Here is an 18958-nt window from a genome sequence, read left to right as displayed (position 1 = left end):
CTGTGTGTCCTTTTCCTCGTGGCTGGCTCTGGCCCCTGGGCTGGGGGCTCTCGTTTGGAAATGCCCAGGCTGGCAGTGACTGCTGGGCTCTGGGCAGAGCTGAAGGGTGCTGTGGGCCCCACGTGCTGCCCTCAGTACCTCTGTTAGTCTTTTGATGGCTACACAGTTCTTGGAAAGTAAAAGTCAAGCTGTCTCTTGTCCCAGAGGCCTGGAGCTCCTGAGGTGAGGCAGAGCCACGTGCAGGTCCCTTGTGGTCTCCAGGGCAAAAAGGGATTTAGCCCTTTGTGCCAGCCTGCAGCACTGCTCTGGGCAAGGATAAAACCTGCAGCTGGTTTGGCTGGGATGTCCTGGTGCCTGCCCTGAGCCCTGTGCTGCTCTGTCCCCACGCCCCTGATGGTCTGTGCAGGATGCAGGATGCTGGGGTGGCGTGCTGGGACAGGCTGTGCCTCAGCTCCCGTGTGCAGAGGGCACTGCTGAGCCCGTGCCCAGCTGGGACGTTGCTAACAAGGAAACAAGGAAGGAAAAAAGCCCTGGCTCAGCAAAGGAGCTACAAACAACCCGAGTTAAAGAACGTCGCCCGGTGTGTGGCACCGGCAGCACGGGCTGCCCCCAACTGGAGGAACCCGGCAGCTGAGCAGAGCCTGGCAGCTTCCTCAGAGCACCCCAGCCACAGGAGAGGCTGCTGGGCTGAGAGTGTGTGTTCAACTGAGCTCCTGACACGGCAGAGGGGCAGAGGACATGCTGGATCCAAGGTACGGGGCAGTGCTGTGCTTCAGGGTGCTGTGATGGGAGTGCAGAGCACAGGGGGTTGATCCCCACAGTGTCAGTTACTGCCACAACACAGGCAGAGTTCTTCCTCTGGCCGTGGCAGAAGGGGAATGGGTTTGCTGGGGTTCATGGGGGCTGGCAGGAGCTGGCCTGCAGTCGCCCTGGCTGCTGCAGGGAAGCATTGCCCTGTGGTGCTGGCCCTGTGCAGGGGCAGCAGCCTGGCCCTGTCCCTGTCCCTGTGCAGTGGCAGCAGCCTGGCCCTGTCCCTGTGGGCAGAAGCCTGTCCCTGTCCCCGTGCAGTGGCAGCAGCCTGTCCCTCCCTGCCTGCACAGGCAGCCGCTCCTGGGGTCTCCATCCTTGGCTCTGTGCCCCAGGAACCATCCTGGCCCTTTCCCTCCGGGCAGAAATGCTGCCTCCTCCAACGGGCTCTGCTGCAAAGCCAGGGGGGCTCTTGCTGAGGGTGGGGGGATCCCTAGCCCTGCCTGTGCTTCAGCTCTGGATTTTCAGAGGTCTCACCTCAGCCCTCGCCCACATTCAGCAGCTGCACGTCCCTGCTTGTCGACTGTTCCTCCTTGTTTCAAGCTCTTACTGCGGCAAGGGGCAGAGCAAACAGGGGAGATGTTGTGTGCCCACGTGCCGAGGTGATTGTGCAGAGTCTGAGACGGGAGAGCGAGAAGCAGGGGCAGTGCTGAGCAGCCCCACAGGTGTCCCTCAGCCAGGCTGCTCCCACCCCTCTCTGGAGGTGGCACTGGGCTCCCCACCTTCACGGGGAACGTGTCCCCACACCAGGTTGGTGGCATTGCCTCCCTGGCCAGCGAGAGCAGGGAAAGATTCCTGGTGGCTGCACGGTGGGGCAAGGCCAAGGTCAGAGGGGACTGGCCAGGGGTCAGAGGGGACTGGCCAGGGGTCAGCTGCAGGTGCCCAGCAGGACCAGCCTCTCTGTGGTTCCCAGCCTGACTCTCTGCTCACAGCCCAGAGGGTCCCTCCCTGTCCCCATTTTGCCCTGTGGCTGCTGCCACTCACAGACTGGGAGGCTGTGGGATGGCTGAGGCTGTCCTGGCACTGGTGTCACTGGTTGTGCCGGTGTGAGTCATGCTGAGCTGGGCTGAGTCACCTCCCCAGTGGTGTGAGCATCAGGTGAGGAGCTTTCTCAGCCCCACATCCTGGTGAGGAAGGCAGCGTGGCTCCTCACCACACGGTGCCAGAGGTGGGTGCCACAGAAGGTCACTGCAGCACAAGCACAGTGCCACAGCAGGGTGGCAGCTGCCTGCTGTGCCTGTGGGTGCACAGCCCCGAGGGAACCTGCCCTGCTGCACCCCAGAGCACAGCAGAGGGTCACAGGGGACCCTGCCCCTCCACACTGGGCACCTCTGTGCCACGATGGGCATGTGGGCTCCCTGGGGCAGTGCCACTGGCTGAAGCTTCTGGGAATAATGCCCTGTTTCCAATCCCAGGTGCCAGGAGCCCGTCATGTCTGGTGGCAGCAGAACAGCTCCAGCACAGCCATCCCTCCCTGTGGCCCCTGACTTCAGCGTGGAGTGGGAGATGGATGGGCTGTGGTAGGATGAGCCCTGCCCTGCTCCTGCTGCTGTGTCTGGCCAGCTGCTCCCTGCTCCAGGGTAAGCCAGTGCTGAGGCTGTCACCACAGCCAGGGGGGCATTGCAGGGCTGTCCCCACTGAGGGACACCTCTCAGACCTTCTGGAGGTACCTGTGAAGAGGAGGGGCCCGGGGGGCAGTCAAGGTGTGATGAGAAGGAAAACCCAAGGGTGAGCAGCAGCCGTGCCAGGGTTTTGTCAGCTGTCTGCTTTGGCAGGAGTGTGGAGAGTGTTCTCAGTGTGCCGTGGTCCAGAGGATGCAGGGGCTGCTTTGGTCAGTGTTTGCCCTGCTGGGCTGAAGCTGGGGGGCTGCTCCCCACAGGGGACCCTGCAGGTGCTGCCCCAGACCCCTCTGCTCCCTCCCCAGGGCTGCTGCTGAGGCCACGGCGCGTCAGGCTGGAGGCACAGAACTTCCACGTCCAGCTGCACTGGGAGCCAGAGCCCAGCTCCCCCAGCTGTGCCACCCACCAGGTGGAGTGGAGGAGCAGGTAGGTGGGGAGGAGGGGGTGAAGGGGTCTGGTGCTCTCACGCCCTGGCAGCCAGAGGAGCGTGGTGTGCCAGTAAATGCCACAGAGAGCAGAGCAATGGAGTTGGCAGGGGTTGGCTTGTCCCACCCCTGCACGTGCAAGGTCAGCACTGTGCCTGGTGGGTTTTGAACAACTTCAGGACAACCTTCCTGGACAGCTTGGTCCCTTTCCTGATGACTTTCCCAGTAACAAACTAAGGGGTAGCTTTTGGACTGGGGTTTTGCATTTGGGTTTTTTTCCACCATGCTAAATGGGATTTCCTGTGCTCCAACCTGTGCCTGCTGCCTCTTGTCCTTTCCCTGGACACCACAGGCTGGCTCTGTCTTCTTCTCGTGTTGATGTGACCCCCCCACCCCAATCACCTTTCCTGAGGCTCAAGCTGTCACCCCTCACCCCGTTTCCCTTGCTGGGGTCTCCCTGCCGTGGCTCTGTGTTGTCTCACTGTGGAGAGCAGAGGCCAGGGCACAGCACCAGGTGCCACCTGTCCCCAGGTGGGGCTGTGACCCCCTCCTCACACGTCCTGGGATGCTGTTGGCTGATACCTGGGCTTTCCTACACTCTCCAGCTGGGCAGGATGGCGGTGCTGGGCAGCCCTGCCTCTGGCTGGGAAGATGTGAAGTGAGCAATCCTGTGCTTTCTCCCTGGGCAGAACCTCCAGCTGGACCAAGGCAGGTGCCTGTGGGGGGAACAGCAGCAGCTCCTGCGTGTGTAAGCTGTATTTTGAGAACATTTATGAAATCTACTGGGCACGGGTGAGAGTGGTGGCTGGAGGAGAGCAGTCCGAGTGGGCCAGTTCCAGCGAGCTGCAGCTGTACAGAGACAGTAAGGACTGGGGGCCCCTCCAGCTGGGCTCTGACTGGGGAGCAGGGGGCCTTGCAGAGATCTGATGGGACACTGTGGGAAAGCTTATCAGGGCACTGGAGGGAAAAGAGTCCAGAGCCCTAACCAGAGGAAAGGGGTGAGACAGAGGGGCTGGAGCAGTGCTAGCTGTCATGAAGATGTGGTGTCTGCCATTCCTAGAGCTGGTTTCAGAGCAGAGTGCCACCAGTCAAGACCCAGGAGCTTCTGTGCTCTGGGAGGGGAATGTCAGACAGAAAAATACAATTTCTCCCTTCGAAGGCCTTAATTTTCTATTTCTTCTCCTTCCCTACAGCAATTGTTGGCCCCCCAAAGCTGTCCTGGCAGCTCCAGGATCAAATGCTCAGCGTAAAGATCATCACACCACCCACTCCCTACCGGAGAAGAAGTGGCTCCTACAAGCGAGTGAGCCGAGTGCTGATGAAGCTGTGGTACTGGCTGCACCTGTACGAGGGGGAGCTGCTGGTGCAGCAGGTGTGTGGGGGCTGCCAGGGCCCGGGGGTGCAGGGCTGGCTCAGCTTTCCTGCTGCAGCCCTGCCCACACCTGGCTGTGCAGGTGTGAGGTGCTGTGCATCCCCTACACACCTGGCTGTGTGTGCAGGTGTGAGGTGCTCTGCAGCCCACACCTGGCTGTGTGTGCAGGTGTGAGGTGCTCTGCAGCCCCTACACACCTGGCTGTGTGTGCAGGTGTGAGGTGCTCTGCATCCCCGCCCACACCTGGCTGTGTGGAGCCCTGCACAAACCCACTCCAGAGCCCCTCTGCTTCCAGGTGTCCTGCGAGTGGAGCAGTGAGGAGCAGCCCTGCACCCTGGGGCACCTGAGGCCCAGCACCCACTACTGTGTGCGGACAGTGGCCGTGGGCATCGCCCGGGAGCGCAGCCGCGAGGCCGAGGGGTGCCTGCTGACCCCAGCCCCACCTGCAGGTGAGCAGTGCCTGCTGACCCCGGCCCCACCTGCAGGTGAGCAGTGCCTGCTGACCCCACACCTGCACGTGGGAGCACTCACCTGGCACAGCCACAGCTCATATCCTGCTCACAGCACAAACCCTCACCCCCTGCACTGTGGTCAGCCTGTGGTCCAGTGCTGCCCAGTGCCACCCAGTGCTGCCTAGTGTCACCCAGTGCTGCCCAGTGCTGCCCAGTGTCGCCCAGTGTCACCCAGTGCTGCCCAGTGTCACCCAGTGCTGCCCAGTGGGTGCCTCTCAGGGCGCTGCTTTCTGTCACCTGCCCTTGCTGCTCCTGGAGCATCCCAGGCTGACATGGATGGCACTGATGGGTGGGAGGGATGTGTCTGAGCGAGCGCTCAGCCTGCCGCGATCCCCTGGCAGGCTTTCCATGGCTCCCTGCCACGCTGAGTGCCGCCTCCCTGCTGCTGCTGCTGAGCGTGGCCGGGCTGTGCTTCGTGCGGCTGCAGCTCCTTGCCGAGCCTCCGGAGACACGGCTCCCGAAAGCCCTGGTGAGTGAGCACCGGGTCAGCTCCGCTCCGTGCGCAGCCGGGCCGGGTTCCTGCCCCTGCAGGGCTCGGCACCTCCTTTCCCCGGCCCGCACACCGCCAGCCGTGCCTGCCCTGCTGTCTGAGCCCAGGGCGCTGCGGAGGGCTCAGCCGCGGGGCACAGCAGAGGCTGGTCCCAGGCGGGGCAGCCCTTGCCGCTCAGCACAGCCTGTCCCCAGGCTGGCAGGGCTCTGGCGGGGCTGAGGCTGACCGGGTCATGCTCGTGTCCTTGCAGAACCTCCAGCACCGCGGGCTGAGCGTGGCCGGGCAGGTGCCTCCCCTCCAGCCTGAGGAGGACCCGCTGGCCCTGCTGCTGCAGACCGTGCTCCCCTCCCAGGGGCCACCCACAGCCGGGCAAGCACCAGCCACCGTCCCCCAGCTGCCCCGAGGCCTCGCCCCGGACGAGGGTGGCTACTGTGCTAACGGCTTTGGCCCAGACTGCCCCGAGGTGAGGGACCCATCCTGCTCCCACAGCCAGCTGGGACTCGCCCTGGGTCCCCAGGTGCCCTCAGAGCCGAAGGATGGGGAGGCAGGTGATGGGGATGATTTGCCAGAGCAGCTGGCGCTGGTGGAACTGACTGGAAGCAGCTGCCTCGGTGACAGGGACAGCCAGACACCTGAGATGTGGCTGCCCCTGCGCCCCCAGCTTTACTCCAAGTGCCAGTGCCCGGTGCCGGGGGCAGGCAGGGACCCTCCTGTGCCGGTGCCCAGCAGGAGCTGCGGGCAGGAGCTGCGGCAGAGCCTGGGCAGGGCCGGGCGCTGGGTCCCGCTCGGCTCCGTGCGGCTCCCGGCCAGCGCCCACGAGGAGGGGGGACAGCCCCCCTGTGCCCCCCAAACCCCGCCGGGCATGGGGACAGAGCCAGAGCCCCCCTGTGCCCCCCAAACCCCGCCGGGCATGGGGACACGGCCAGAGCCCCCCTGTGCCCGCCCGACCCCGCCGGGCAGGGGGACACGGCCAGAGCCCGGGGTCTGCAGCGGGCAGCGGGGCTGCTGGGGGCAGGCAGGGCTGCCTGTGCCCCCCTCGCCCTGCGGGCCAGCTGCCTCCTCTGGCTACGAGCCACGGGCCCCTGTGGCCCTGAGCCACGGCCAGGGCGGCGCCCCCAGCCCCCAGCACGGCCAGGACACCTCCCAGAGCTGCCCCGCCACCCCTGCCCCCTGTCCCAGCCCGGGATGGGCCCAGGGCACAGCAGAATTCCGGGCACAGCCAGGGATGGGCAGGACCCAGAGCGTTCCTCTGGGGGTTTGGTGCTCTTGGGACACAGCATAAGGAGCATGGAGCAAAGCTGAGCCCCCAGAACTCCTACCTATTTATCTGTGTGTGTGCATGTGTGGTACAGTATCTATACCATATACATATGTATTTATAAAGCTCTTTAATGAAAAAAGTTAGGGTTTTTACTTCTGTGGAAATGTTGATTGTGTGCTGGAGTTGTTTTTAAATATCACTAATTTATTACAGAAAACTGACTTCTCTATTGATTGTTTCTGTGCTACAGACCCAGCATAGCCCTTCCCTGTGCAGCAGTCGGGAAAGGCACTGGTTAAACTTGAGGTTTTCCTGGCAGAAAATTGTGCCCATAATCTCTGCCTTGCTCTCCTGTGTGAAAAGTCTGGTTTTTAGCACCATGGGATACGTTTATTATTCCTGCTGCCAGCACTGGGATGATTTATGGCTGCAGTTTATGCCCTGCAGTTGTCCCTTGGGATGTGCTTTGAGGCTGTGCCTGAAGCCACAGAGGTGAGGGGAAACCCCCTTGAGCTGTGTCACAGGCTGGGATCATGTGGTGACAAATCTCTTGGACCCACAAGAATTCCTCTGGATCTGGGGACAGGGGAGGAGCTGGTCTGGAGTCCAGGCAGCAGGGGGAGAGGATGGAGTGCAGAACTGCCAGTCCTGGGGAGCCTTTGGGGCTGTGCAGGGCCGTGTTCCAGCCCTGAGTCCCCCCTGGCACCCCAGTGTGCTCCATCCCTGCAGGCTGAGGAGCAGCTCTGTCCTGGGGCTGTGCTGGACAAGGTGCTGGGGTCCCCCAGGTGACTCAGGCAGCCCCTCACTGCAGCAGGGGCTTGCAGGTAGAACAGGGATGTTCCACTCACATGAGAGAGCTGTTCGTGGGGAGTGGAAAAAGACAGCAGGCCTGTGACATTTCCAGGTGACACTCAGCAGCTGAAGTTTCGAGAGGATGCGAGAGGGGGTTTCTGCTTTGCCCCGTGAGCAGCACGGGGGTTTCTGCAGAGCCACAGGGAGAAAGTGCAAGACTTAGTGTAGGGTGAGCAATATTCACTGCAGGGTGAGCAGCACTCAGTGCAGGGTGAGCAGCACTCAGTGCAGGGTGAGCAATATTCACTGCAGGGTGAGCAGCACTCAGTGCAGGGTGAGCAGCACTCAGTGCAGTATCTGGGTTAGATCCCACCTTGGCCTCTGGCAGGTTGTCACCTGCTGAACAGGACTGGGCTGTGCTGGAGGATGGGGCTGGCTCAGGGTGAGCTCCCAGCCCCTGCAGGTCTGTGCAGGGCACAGGACCAGCCCCTCCATCCCCACTGCAGCCTCAGCCAGGTGCAAACAGCAGGGCTCTCCCTCAGCATTCCCTGCTCCCCACAGCTGGACAGGGCTGAGCCAGCCTGAGGCCCCAGCCCACAGCAGCCCATCTCAGCTCAGTGCCATCTCTGGAGCTGGCTCTGGCCATGCACAGCGCTGTGCCTGCAGGTGCTGCTGCGGGGGCTGCTGGAAGCTCTGACTCACCATCCATCACAGCCTGTTCCTGCCTTCTCGCTGCTGTTTTCAGATTCCTCTGGTGCCAGATCAAAGAAACAGGAGGGATGCTGCTGCAAACAGCTCTTTATTAGAAACAGTGGGTTTGGGACTGTGCAAGAGCATATTTCTCATTACTGATTTTCAGAGAGCGGAGCTGCCAGCCCATGAAAGTGCTGCACAGTGGAAAATTGCTCTTTGGGGGTTAATGGGGCTTTCACAGTCACTGGGTGGGAACCATTGTGCCTGACAACCATGAGAGATGTGGTGGCCCCTGAAATTATTGGGGGGGAATCAAGCTCTTGTATTTTGCAGTACCCAGGACCATCCCCATTAGCCTGTGAAACCATGGGAGGCAGAGCTGCAAACAGCAGGGTCTGCTCTGCCCCTGTGCCCACCCTGCTCTGGCTGCTCTCTCTCCCGCCTTGGCTCCTCTCTGGGACAGCCCAGAGCCCCCCAGACCCCCAGAGCCACCCCCAGTGCTGCCCAGCACACCTGTGCACGTGGCAAACACCTGGGACCCCGCTGGGGCCCTGCCCCTCAGCCCCTCAGCCCCTGTGCAGCTGCCCTTGTGCTGTCCTGTCCTGCTGGACCCCATCCTTCACCCAAAAGGTTTTGTGGGTCTGAGCTGCCACATCCAGGCCCTGGCTGCAGCTGCAGCTCCCTCTCAGGGGTCTGTGCTGCTCGGCTTGGCTGGGGAGCCCCCAGGATGTGGGTGGGGAGCCCCAGAGCTGATCCTGAGTGTGCTGTTTTTGGAGGATGTGCAGAGCTGACAGGCTGCAGAGAGGGGAGCGTGCTGGCTCAGGCCTCTGTGGCTTCTCTCCAGGCAGGAGCTTTCCTCCAGCCCAGTGATGGGGACCCAAGCAGGATAGTTGGGATGCTCAGGGCACCCCAGGGGCTGCAGGGAGAGCTGGTCCTACTCCATGTGCTGGTGTGGGACTGCCCTCACCTGGGGTGCGTGGCAAGGGTCTGCACCCAGATGGTGCCAGGGGCACCTGGCAGTCACACACCACCAGCCTGGTCACAGTCCCCTGACTCTGCAGGACAGCCTCCCCTGGGCTGCCCTCCCTGCTCCACTGCCTGCCCAGGTCTGTGACAAACAGTTCTGGTGCTCCCCATCCTTCAGATGCACCCGGGGGATTTCTGGTGCTGTAGCCTCCGGGAATGGAAGCTTCCCTTCTGCCAAATCTCCACTGCAGGAAAGCCCCCTGCACCCCAGCAGCCTTGGCCCGGCTGGCAGCACACCAGAAAAGCAGATTAAAATAGTTTATTGCTGTCCTTAGTTTATAAAACCAACAATCCAAAACCCCTCAGTAACAAACCCAGTCCCCAAAGCCAGCACCATCTGAGGCAGGCTTGCAGGGACACTCCTTCAGTGCAAGGAGGAAAGGGGCAGGGAGGGCTGGGGGCTCTGCTCGCTGCAGCTCCACAGAACCCCGTGCCCACTGTACAGTATCCGTTTGCCCTGGGCTTGGGCAGGGCTGGCCGAGTTCTCAGCTCTGGTGGGAGCCCTGGGGAGCTGGAGGTGCCAGAGGGGAGCAGAGGATGTCGTGGCTGTGCAGAGCAGTCTGACACAGCAGGGCACAAAGGCTGCTGAGCCAAGGGCACTGCCCTCACCTGTGCACAGACAGAGCTTTGCCAAACAGCTGCTCTCTGCCCTCCTGGGCTTTCCAGTGTGGAAACTAAATGTGTGCACTACCCCATGGCTGCTCCCGGCCTCAGGTTCCAGAAGTGTTGGTGGGAACTAGGGGGTGTGGAGCTGGAGCAGGGCTGCACCCTCTGCAGGGCTCTGCAAGGCTCAGGGGCTTCTGAGCTGAGCAGGACTCGCAGCCAGCAGCACTGGGAATGGTGGGAGGGATGCTCTGATCCTCAGCCCCTCACCCTCAGGCCCTCTGCAGGTCCCCTGGCCCTTTGTTTCCTCCCATACCTGTTGCACCAGGCATCCCCCCAGCACCCCCTACCCCATGGGGAGTCAGACCCGTGTCACAGCCCCCAGCAGGGAGCACACTTGTCACTGCAGTGAGCTGCCAGGGCAGAGCCTTCCCACATCTTCAGAGGGAGCTGTCTTGGAAGAGAGGGCTGCCCAAATGCCAGCCCAGGTGCTGAGCAGGCTGGCAAGAGGCAAATGCAAACAGCTCCAGCCCTGGGATCCCACAGCAAGCACAGGCTGGCTGGGACAGCGTAGGGCTGGCAGGTGGGGAAGGGGAGGCTGGGCTGGCCTGGCTGGGGCCTCATCTGTCCCCGAAAGCGCCACTGCAGGAGGCGAGAGCTCAGCTTTTCCCACCACACACAGTCCCAGGCTCTGAGAAACGCTCTCAGGGAGCAGGGATGCAGCCACATCCAGAAGGGAGCAGTGTGTGTGTGGCCAGCAGTGTGTGTCTGTGGCCAGCAGTGTGTGTGTGGCCAGCAGTGTGTGTGTGTCTGTAGCCAGCAGTGTGTGTGTGTCTGTGGCCATCAGTGTGTTTGTGGCCAGCAGTGTGTGTCTGTAGCCAGCAGTGTGTGTCTGTGGCCATCAGTGTGTCTGTGGCCAGCAGTGTGTGTGTGTCTGTAGCCATCAGTGTGTGTGGCCATCAGTGTGTGTCTGTAGCCAGCAGTGTGTGTGTGTCTGTGGCCAGCAGTGTGTGTGTGGCCAGCAGTGTGTGTGTGTCTGTGGCCATCAGTGTGTCTGTGGCCAGCAATGTGTGTGTGTTTGTGGCCAGCAGTGTCTGTGGCCATCAGTGTGTGTGTGGCCAGCAGTGTGTGTGTGTGTCTGTGGCCAGCAGTGTGTGTGTGGCCAGCAGTGTGTGTGTGTCCGTGGCCATCAGTGTGTCTGTAGCCATCAGTGTGTGTCTGTAGCCATCAATGTGTGTCTGTGGCCATCAGTGTGTGTCTGTGGCCATCAGTGTGTCTGTGGCCAGCAATGTGTGTGTGTTTGTGGCCAGCAGTGTCTGTGGCCAGCAGCGTGTCCGTGGCCAGCAGCGTGTCCGTGGCCAGCGCTGCGGTGCCCAGGGCTGCAGGCAGAGGCAGGAGGAGCAGGCAGGGCAGGATGAAGCAAGGTGCTGTTTGTGACAGAGCGAGCAGAGCTGCAAACCCTCTGCAGTCTCTCAGGCTGGCTCTGGCTGTGTCGGGCTGCCTCGGGGGCTCAGAGCTGGCAGCCCAGTGACCCGTGGCTAGGTCATCTTCCTGGCCACGCTGGCGTAGGTGTGCTCGATCTCCTCGTCGGCGGGACACGTGTGGGTGAACTCCTCGCAGGCGTAGGCGTTGCCGAGGTAGCGCCAGACGCCCGTCATGGCCTCGGGGATCTCGAAGTCACGGTACTTTTTGGCTGCAATCTAGAGGAGAGTGAAGAAGGAGGGGGCTGAACCTGCCAGCACTGGGGGGACCCTGTGGCTCTGGCAGGAGGACTGTCCCTCCCCGCCCTGTCCCCTCCCTTGCAGCAGGTGCCCCCAGCCTGGCCCTGCGGTCGCTACCTTGATGATGTGCAGTTTGGGGAGCAGGTTGCAATCAGCCAGAGTCAGATGGTCTCCATCCAGGAATTTCCTCTTGGAAACGGTGACATCCTCCGCACTGTCCTGGTCAATCTCCTCCGGGAGGGGAGTGTTCAGGTAGACGTCCAGGCGGTGGAACTCCCTCAGCAGCGCCTTCTCAAAATCTGGGGGGGCAGAAACCGAGGGCAGTGAGGGTGTGCCCTGGGCTCCCAGGCAAGTGCTGGGCTGAGCTGGGCTGGCTGAGCCTCCCACGGGTTCTGCAGAGAGGGGAAAAGCCCTCGGGGCCATCAGGACACACACAGCCCCTGGCCAGTGCCTGCTCCCCACAGCATCACCCCAGCTCTCTGTTACCCCTGTGCAGGGAGCAGGAATCTGCCTCCATCCTTCCCCTCTGCCCTCCAGTGCCCACGGGGCTCTGCTGAGGCAGGCAGCAGGACCCTTATGAGAGCAGGATTTGCCAGCAGACAAAAGCATTTCTGCTGCTGCACCCTGGTTGACTGGAGTTCAGCTACCCACAGTCCTTACTGATATTTGCTTCTTTGCGTGGGTTCTTAATGTACGCTGAGAACTTGGCAAAGATGTCGCTGCCCACATCAAAGGACTCCTTGTACTTGGGGCTCAGGTGTGGATACCTTGAAAAAGACATTTATGTCAGAGCAGGGATGGAGCAGTGTCAGCTCCTGGGCCACAGAGCCCAGGGATGGAGCTGGAGGATGCAGGGGATGTTCAGCTGCCTGTGGAGAATCATGATGATGTGAATTACTGCAGCTGCCACCCTGAACTGTGTCTTCTGTCCTGGGTGTTTGCCAGGAGATAATCTCAGGGCAGACACTCCACAGCCTGGGGACACTGGTGGCAGTGGAGCCCCAGAGCAGAGCTCTGCCTGCAGGCAGCTCTGGCCCAGCCCAGAGGATGCACATTGGCACACTGGGGTCTCAGGAAGTCAGAAGCTCCCATGACTTCCTCAGGAACTGTTTTCTGTTTGCTGACACGTCCCAGGGTGTGCTGCAAGGGCAGACACGTTCAAGGAGGCAGGTGACAAATGCATCTGAGCTTCCTCTTCTGCAGCAGAGGGGGGCTGCAGCCACACAGGGCAGGGGGAGGCTGGTTTGGGGGTTCCCCAGTGAAGACCACCCCCCCAACCACCCTATGGGTCACCTGCACTGCTGCTGTCAAGCAAAGGCATCGCTCCCACTCATCTGAGTGCACTGAGTAGGAACAAGCCAAGGGGTCTCTCATTCCCCCTACCTCAACACCCACAGTACCAGGGTCCCTGCAGGGGCTCCCCATGTGGGGGTGCCATGGCTGCTGCATTCCCACCCCTGTTTGCCATTCCTGCCATCCCCATGCCCTCCTGGCAGACCCAGGCTGCCCTGCAGAGCAGGCTCAGGGCTGGGAGGGCACCCACTGCCTGGGCTGCCCTGGGCACCTCGGGCACCCTGCCTCAGTTTCCCAGTCTGCCAAGCCCTGGGCAACACTGACAGGCCCCCAAAGGGGGAAGGAGTGAGTTTGCAGTTACGTGGGTGGGCCCAGGGTCTGCTCCAGGAACTCCTCAATCTTGATGAAGTCTGTTTTCAGCTCCTTGTTGAACAGCAAGAAGGGTGGGTTGGTGCCCGGTGCCAAGTCTTTCAATTCTTCAGGTTTCCTGGAGCAGAGAAAACGAGCTGGCTCAGAGCCTGTAGCACATCTGCCTCCACCAGCCCCCCAGAAAAGTGGCCATGGCAGAGGTGGGGACTAGGAGGGGGCACAGGAGCAGGAACATCCCCAGCTCCGCTGGCTTTGGGGAGCTTTGGGGAGCTGGCAAGAGCTCCCCAGCCTCTGGATCTGCCTTCAAGTCATCCTGACATGCAGGACGGGGAGCCCTGGGCCGTGCACACTGGCAGGTGGCCCCAGTCCTGCTGGCCACACGGCAGCCCAGGCGAGGTGGCAGCTTGGGGGCAGCAATTGTCCCTGAGCAGTGACGGGGCTGCAGAGCAGGAGGGGAGGGAGGGCTGATGGGAGCTGAGCAGGCTCGGCGAGCTGAGTGTCTCAGCCCTCTGCTCAGACAGTGCCACTCACCTGGTCATGTCCACCGTGGTGACATTGAACTTGACCCCCTTGAGCCACAGCACCATGAAGAGGCGCTGGCAGAAGGGGCAGTTCCCGATGTTCTCTCCATCCAGACCGGCCTGCCAGGAAAGCAGAGTGAGGATTTAACCCTTCCACAGACGGGATGCCCGGAGCTGAAGAGCCACGGGGCACAGAACGCTGCAGGGAGCCCCTCCCCGGGGAGCTCAGCTCTAGGAACCACCCTCAGCCATGGCCCTGAGGCCACTGCAAGCACATCAGAGCACAGCAGGATGCCAGGGGTCGGATCCTTCCCAGAAACGCGAGATAAAGGCAGGAGGAAGCAGAGAAGGAGGCAGGGGGAGAAGGTGGAGGGTGATTGCTCATGGATGGAGGAAGGGAGGGTCCCTTGGCCAGGAGGCTGGAGAGGGGGAGAAGGGAAATGAGCTCATGTTTGCCAGGAAAAGAGCAGTTTGTTTTCATGTGCTGTCCATGTCTGCCCCCAGCCTCGGTGTGTTTAGCAAACCCAGGCACGCTGTCCCCACGCTGAGAGCCTGCCCCAGGCTGGGCACAGGAGAGGAGAATTTGTGCTGGCATCCCACTCCCACTGGCAGGAAACAGAGATCACTGCCAGCTGCTGAAGGAGCCCTTTCAGCCCCTCTGCACCAGCACAGCCACAGGCAGAGTGAAGCACATTCCCTTGCTATGTAGCAGCTGGAAATATCCTCTGCAAAAACGACTGAAGCACCTTATGAGGGGTTTGGCAAAAGGACGTGGCAGGTTCCCCTGATCACAAACACTGGCTGAGATGCTGCTGTGAGGGGGAAGTTGTGCTGTGGTGAGAGGTAAAATGGCTTACAGGAAACTCAACTTCTTTAAGAGAATTTCTGAGCTGCTCATGAACCGTGCTGCTGTGGCTCCTGTGGCCACCCAGCCCTGGCACTGAGGAGCAGCACAGCTCTCAGAGGGACCAGCCCTGGCACTGAGGAGCAGCACAGCTCTCAGAGGGACCATCCCTGGCACAGAGGAGCAGCAGAGCTCTCAGAGGGACCATCCCTGGCACAGAGGAGCAGCACAGCTCTCAGAGGGACCAGCCCTGGCACTGAGGAGCAGCACAGCTCTCAGAGGGACCATCCCTGGCACTGAGGAGCAGCACAGCTCTCAGAGGGACCAGCCCTGGCACTGAGGAGCAGCACAGCCCACAGAGGGACCAGCCCTGGCACAGAGGAGCAGCAGAGCTCTCAGAGGGACCAGCCCTGGCACAGAGGGTGCTGCTCCATGGAGCAGTGTGTGGTGGGACACGAGCCTTGCTGGGAGTGTTTTTTATGCTCAGCTGTCATGAAATTACATTGTGAAATCCAAGGAAGGAAATGGGAGCTGAGAAACGTTGATTCCCTATGATGTGCTCAGCAGTGAAGCTGATCTACAGGAGGCTGATCATTGCCTATTAATAGCAAATACTCCCAGAAGGGCTACACTCAGGAACATCCTGTGTCGTTAACAGCTTCTTTGGGAAGGGGTGAAACTGGGTCTCAGGCTTCCTTTGAAGGAGCTGGAGGCGAGAGTCAGAGGGCAGGGATCTGTGCTCCCCTCGCAGCACCCCTGCCACCCGTGACCCCAAACGAGGCCACTCCTTGGGGCATCTCCAGAATCAGCAAGTGCTTTTGGGGCTGCCTGGCAGGAGGATCAATGCTTTCCTCCCTGCCAGCTGCACTCTTTGCCTTCCCTGGCACAAGGCTGGGAGTGACAGGGCTCAGTTTGTGCTGCTGTGCTGTGCTGAGCCTTGGCAGCTCTCTGGTGGGTGGGGGGCACAGACTGATCCCCTGCTTCAGGATTTTCCATGCTTGTCTGGCAGCTCCAGTCCCTGAGCTGTGCAGGCTGGTCTTCCCCCTTATCTTTTAAAAATAGAGAGGTGGGGAATTTTGGACTGGAGTGAAAAGAAAATCAGGATGGCTTTTGCAGGAAGAAAGACTCGGGCCCATACCCGGGTGCTCAGAGCCAAAACCTTTATCTGGAGAAATGAGGGAGCTCCACCAGTGCCCAGGCACCGCTGGGGGAGCATCAGGCTCTGAAAGGGCCTCGTTGGCAAGCACTGGCCGTGTGGGGAGGCTTCAGCCATTCACCCTCCCTCCCTGGCAAACCAGAGCAGCAGGGAGGGGGAGTCACCGCTCCTCACTTCCTTCCTCAGAGCTGCTCTGCTGCTCCCCGCGCTGCAGCAGGAGCTGGGCTGGGGGCACACGCTGACACTCCTCAGTCTGTCACCCTCAGATGACAGAGACAGCCAGCAGGGACTGGCTCAGAATCTCCAGGAGGGCTGCAGCCTTTTAGCCCCAACTTTCTGGGGCATCACCAGGCTGCACAGGGCACCGAAACCCCAAAGCTGCTTGGCAGTTCCTGTGGTTTCCCCGTGGTGAAACAACCTTAAATGCAGTGGGAGGAGGAGCAGCCTTGCCTGCTTGGGGCACTGCTAAATACTCAGCCCCCATGGGACCTGCCACAGCTCCTGCAGCCACCTGAGAGGCAGGAAGCAGCTCAATGGCAGTGGAGCTGCACAGCAGAGCCTCGTCCAGGCAGGGAGAGACGATGGCCTTGCCAGGGATGGGGCAGAGGGGAACTGCCAGGGATGGGGCAGAGAGGAACTGCCAGGGATGGGGCAGAGGGGAAAGTGCCAGGGATGGGGCAGGATGGGGAACTGCCAGGGATGGGGCAGGATGGGGAACTGCCAGGGATGGGGCAGAGGGGAAAGTGCCAGGGATGGGGCAGAGGGGGCACTGCCAGGGATGGGGCAGAGAGGAACTGCCAGGGATGGGGCAGAGGGGAACTGCCAGGGATGGGGCAGGATGGGGAACTGCCAGGGATGGGGCAGGATGGGGAACTGCCAGGCCTTGGGAGGCAGCAGGCCAGGCACCAGGGTGCCAAGCTGTGCCAAGCTGTGCCAAGCTGTGCCATGCTGTGCCGTGCCATGCCATGCTGGTGGCAGTACCAGCTTCCCCCACGATTTACAGCTGTCCCTGGCCACAGTAAGAGCCATATCTGGGCTGTCCCAAGCCTGGGAGGTGCTGATGGCACAGGAAGCTGCCTGTCAGCAGCTACAGCCATGGTGTTTTTGGTAAAGCTGGTAAAGTTTTTAGGGAGGTACAGCATCAACTCTCCTGAGAACAGACCAGCCAGGACAGGTTTTTTCACACTGAATTACAGACAGGGGAAGTCCTGACCATGCTGCTGGTTTTCTGTTTCGCTTCCCTCTGAAAACCCCCTAGAATGTGCTGCTGCCATTGCAGTCACCTCATGTACTGTTTTCGTTTCCAGCCATCCCAGGGAGAAGTGTTAAGCAGAGAATTCAGGACTCAGACTACTTTTACCAAGAATACACTTGTCCAGATTCAGCTCAGCCAAGCTCAGTGTCCAGCAAGAAGTGCTGTGGCCTCAGTTTTGGCAAGGGGATGAGAGACATCTCTCCTGGGAAGGCTCAGATAATCCTTTCTAGCATGTCTGACTACTGCCCAAGGGAGGCACCGTTCAGTCTCTAGAGCTGCTGGGTGCCTGTGCCAGGGAAGCCAGTGCCTCTGGCCAGTGCCAGTGCCTTTTGGGCACTGAATGCCCCCAGGAGGAGAGCAGTGAAGCCCATGGACTGAGTGGCTACAGAGAAACCACCCTTAAAAGCTGGATGGGGCGGCCCAGAGAGGCATTGTCCCCTGGTCACTGTCACTGGGCAGCGTGTCCCAGCCCCTGGCACTGCTGTGGGCACACACAGCCACCAGCTGTGGCTGCTCTCTGTTGGCACTGCCCGTGGCTGCTGCAGATATTTTGAACTTGAGTGTTCAAGTATTCCAAGGAAAGGGTTCAGAAAATTGCTTCACAGGGAAAAAGCCAGAAAGCATTTCCAGTGAGTCCCGCTGTGATGCGCCCGTCCCGCCCGCGTGGGCTCCACAGCAGCTCCGAGCCACCCCCGCTCCTTTCACAACCCTGCTCCCAGCACAAGCTCAAGTGGCTGCTCCCAGCCCTCCTGCTTGCTGTTCCCAGGCTGGGCTTCTCTTCTCTGGCTTTTGAGAGGCATGTGTGCTCCCACTCCTTCATCACTGCTGCCAGCAGTGCCACTTCTCCAGGGTGCACAACCATCACAAGACCAGGGCATCTTTCAGACCACAGGGTGTGACACCCCACGGTCCCCTCGCCACCCCACACCACCCCACGGTCCCCACACCACCCCACACCATCCCACAGTCCCCACACCACCCCACACCATCCCACAGTCCTCACACCACCCCACAGTCCCAGATTTGGGCAGCCCTTCAGCCTTTGTGGCGAGTGACTCTGAAATCTGGACCCATCTCCAGCCTCACAGGACATGAAGACACCCATGAAGTCCCACAGCTGCACCCGCTGGGTCTTGGCGAGGCTGAGCCCAGGAGTCCCGTGCCCACCCCAGCCCCACCTTGACGAAGAGCTCGATCTCAGGCTCCTTGGAGGTGCTGTGCTGCCGCCCCTCCATCCCAGCAGCGTGGCCGGAGCACTGCGGAGTCAGGGGCTCTGTTCCCTTGGGGTCTGATGGGGAAGCTCTCAGAGGGCTGGTGCCTTGGGCCCCTTGGCTGCTCTGGCTCTGCAGAGGGCTGGAGCTCACACTTTCCTTCCTTTTGAAGAAGGGAGGAGCGATGGGGTGCGCCAGGACCTGCCAGCGAGGGGAGGAAGCGGCAGGGCCTCTGGGCCGTGACTCAGCACGGGTCTATCTGCTCCCATCCAGCGTCTATCGCACCCAGCCAGGGCTGCCCCGCTCCCCGGGCTGGGCTGGCATCCCCAGCACCTCTGGTGCCACGGCACTGCCGCTGTCTCTTCCCAGCTGGGAGCACGGCTTTATAAAGTGTCCTGCCTGTTGCTCCTCCTGCTGCTCCAGTCCTGGCCCTTCGCCTCTCTCCGACCCTCACGCTGGTGTCCGCTGCCCCAGGGCTTCTTCATCAATTTGGGGTGAACCTGGCTGACCTTTCGCTGCCTCCTGCAGCTGAATTGTGCCAGGCAGCTGCCTGGAGGGAGGGCACAGCTCCACATCCCCGGGATCCTGCGTGGCACATCCGAGCACCCTCGCTGCAGAGAGCTGGGCTGGCAGGGCAAGGGCTCAGGGAGGCTCAGGGCAGCAGCCCGGGCACCTGCCTCTGATTTTTTGAAGCTGGGGCACAGCCCTTGGGTAGGAAGGATTGCAAAACAGCTAAGGCAGGAGATAAAAGACGCTGAAGCATGCCGGGGAGCAGAGGGGAACCCCAGAGTGCCCCTGGCAGCCACCCAGCTGGCAGGATGGTGGGATGGGATGGGATGGGATAGGATGGGATAAGATGGGATATCTTCAGAGCTGACCTTCAGCAGGGCCCCATTCCTGGAACTGGGCTGTTTTGCAGGAAGGATGAACAGCTTGCTTTCCTCCCCAGGATGGGAGGGAACTGTTTGCTGTCAGATCACCCTGGCTG

The 18958-nt window shown here is 61.2% G+C and overlaps 2 protein-coding genes across 3 annotated transcripts; one reads left to right on the top strand and one right to left on the bottom strand.

Moving 5' to 3' along the window:
• Positions 1-60: 60 nt before the first annotated feature.
• On the top strand, positions 61-6998 carry LOC130252942 (basic salivary proline-rich protein 2-like). Of its 2 annotated transcripts, none has more exons than XM_056491040.1 (8): positions 61-752; positions 2223-2387; positions 2732-2852; positions 3541-3713; positions 4045-4223; positions 4519-4672; positions 5077-5204; positions 5476-6998. In XM_056491040.1, the coding sequence occupies exons 2-8, from the start codon at positions 2318-2320 to the stop codon at positions 6505-6507; spliced, it is 1857 nt and encodes a 618-aa protein (XP_056347015.1). In that variant the 5' UTR covers positions 61-752; positions 2223-2317; the 3' UTR covers positions 6508-6998. The 2 variants fall into 2 exon arrangements, with proteins under 2 accessions (XP_056347015.1, XP_056347014.1); XM_056491039.1 differs by having other exon boundaries at positions 4519-4708.
• Positions 6999-9241: 2243 nt separating this feature from the next.
• Positions 9242-18407, bottom strand: LOC130252948 (chloride intracellular channel protein 2-like). Its single transcript, XM_056491057.1, has 6 exons — positions 17938-18407; positions 13515-13624; positions 12976-13101; positions 11982-12088; positions 11439-11620; positions 9242-11300 (listed from the first exon to the last, which is right to left on the bottom strand). Exons 1-6 carry the CDS (start codon positions 17992-17994, stop codon positions 11139-11141), a joined length of 744 nt encoding a protein of 247 aa, XP_056347032.1. The 5' UTR covers positions 17995-18407; the 3' UTR covers positions 9242-11138.
• Between the last annotated feature and the right edge of the window lie 551 nt (positions 18408-18958).

This window comes from Oenanthe melanoleuca, chromosome 4A (genome assembly GCF_029582105.1).
Source record: "Oenanthe melanoleuca isolate GR-GAL-2019-014 chromosome 4A, OMel1.0, whole genome shotgun sequence".
In the NCBI taxonomy this organism is placed as follows: domain Eukaryota; kingdom Metazoa; phylum Chordata; class Aves; order Passeriformes; family Muscicapidae; genus Oenanthe; species Oenanthe melanoleuca.
The sequence above is the reverse complement of the archived record's forward strand: the minus strand, read 5'-3'. Positions and strand labels throughout refer to the sequence as shown.

Coding starts and splice junctions, on each gene's coding strand:
- LOC130252942 (XM_056491039.1), top strand. CDS start 2,318: ATGGGCTGTGGTAGGATGAGCCCTGCCCTGCTCCTGCTGCTGTGTCTG. Junction 2,388..2,731: donor CAGCTGCTCCCTGCTCCAGG/GTAAGCCAGTGC, acceptor CTCCCTCCCCAG/GGCTGCTGCTGAGGCCACGG. Junction 4,709..5,076: donor GACCCCGGCCCCACCTGCAG/GTGAGCAGTGCC, acceptor ATCCCCTGGCAG/GCTTTCCATGGCTCCCTGCC.
- LOC130252948 (XM_056491057.1), bottom strand. CDS start 17,994: ATGGAGGGGCGGCAGCACAGCACCTCCAAGGAGCCTGAGATCGAGCTC. Junction 13,625..17,937: donor AGATCGAGCTCTTCGTCAAG/GTGGGGCTGGGG, acceptor CTTTCCTGGCAG/GCCGGTCTGGATGGAGAGAA. Junction 13,102..13,514: donor ACCACGGTGGACATGACCAG/GTGAGTGGCACT, acceptor TCTCTGCTCCAG/GAAACCTGAAGAATTGAAAG.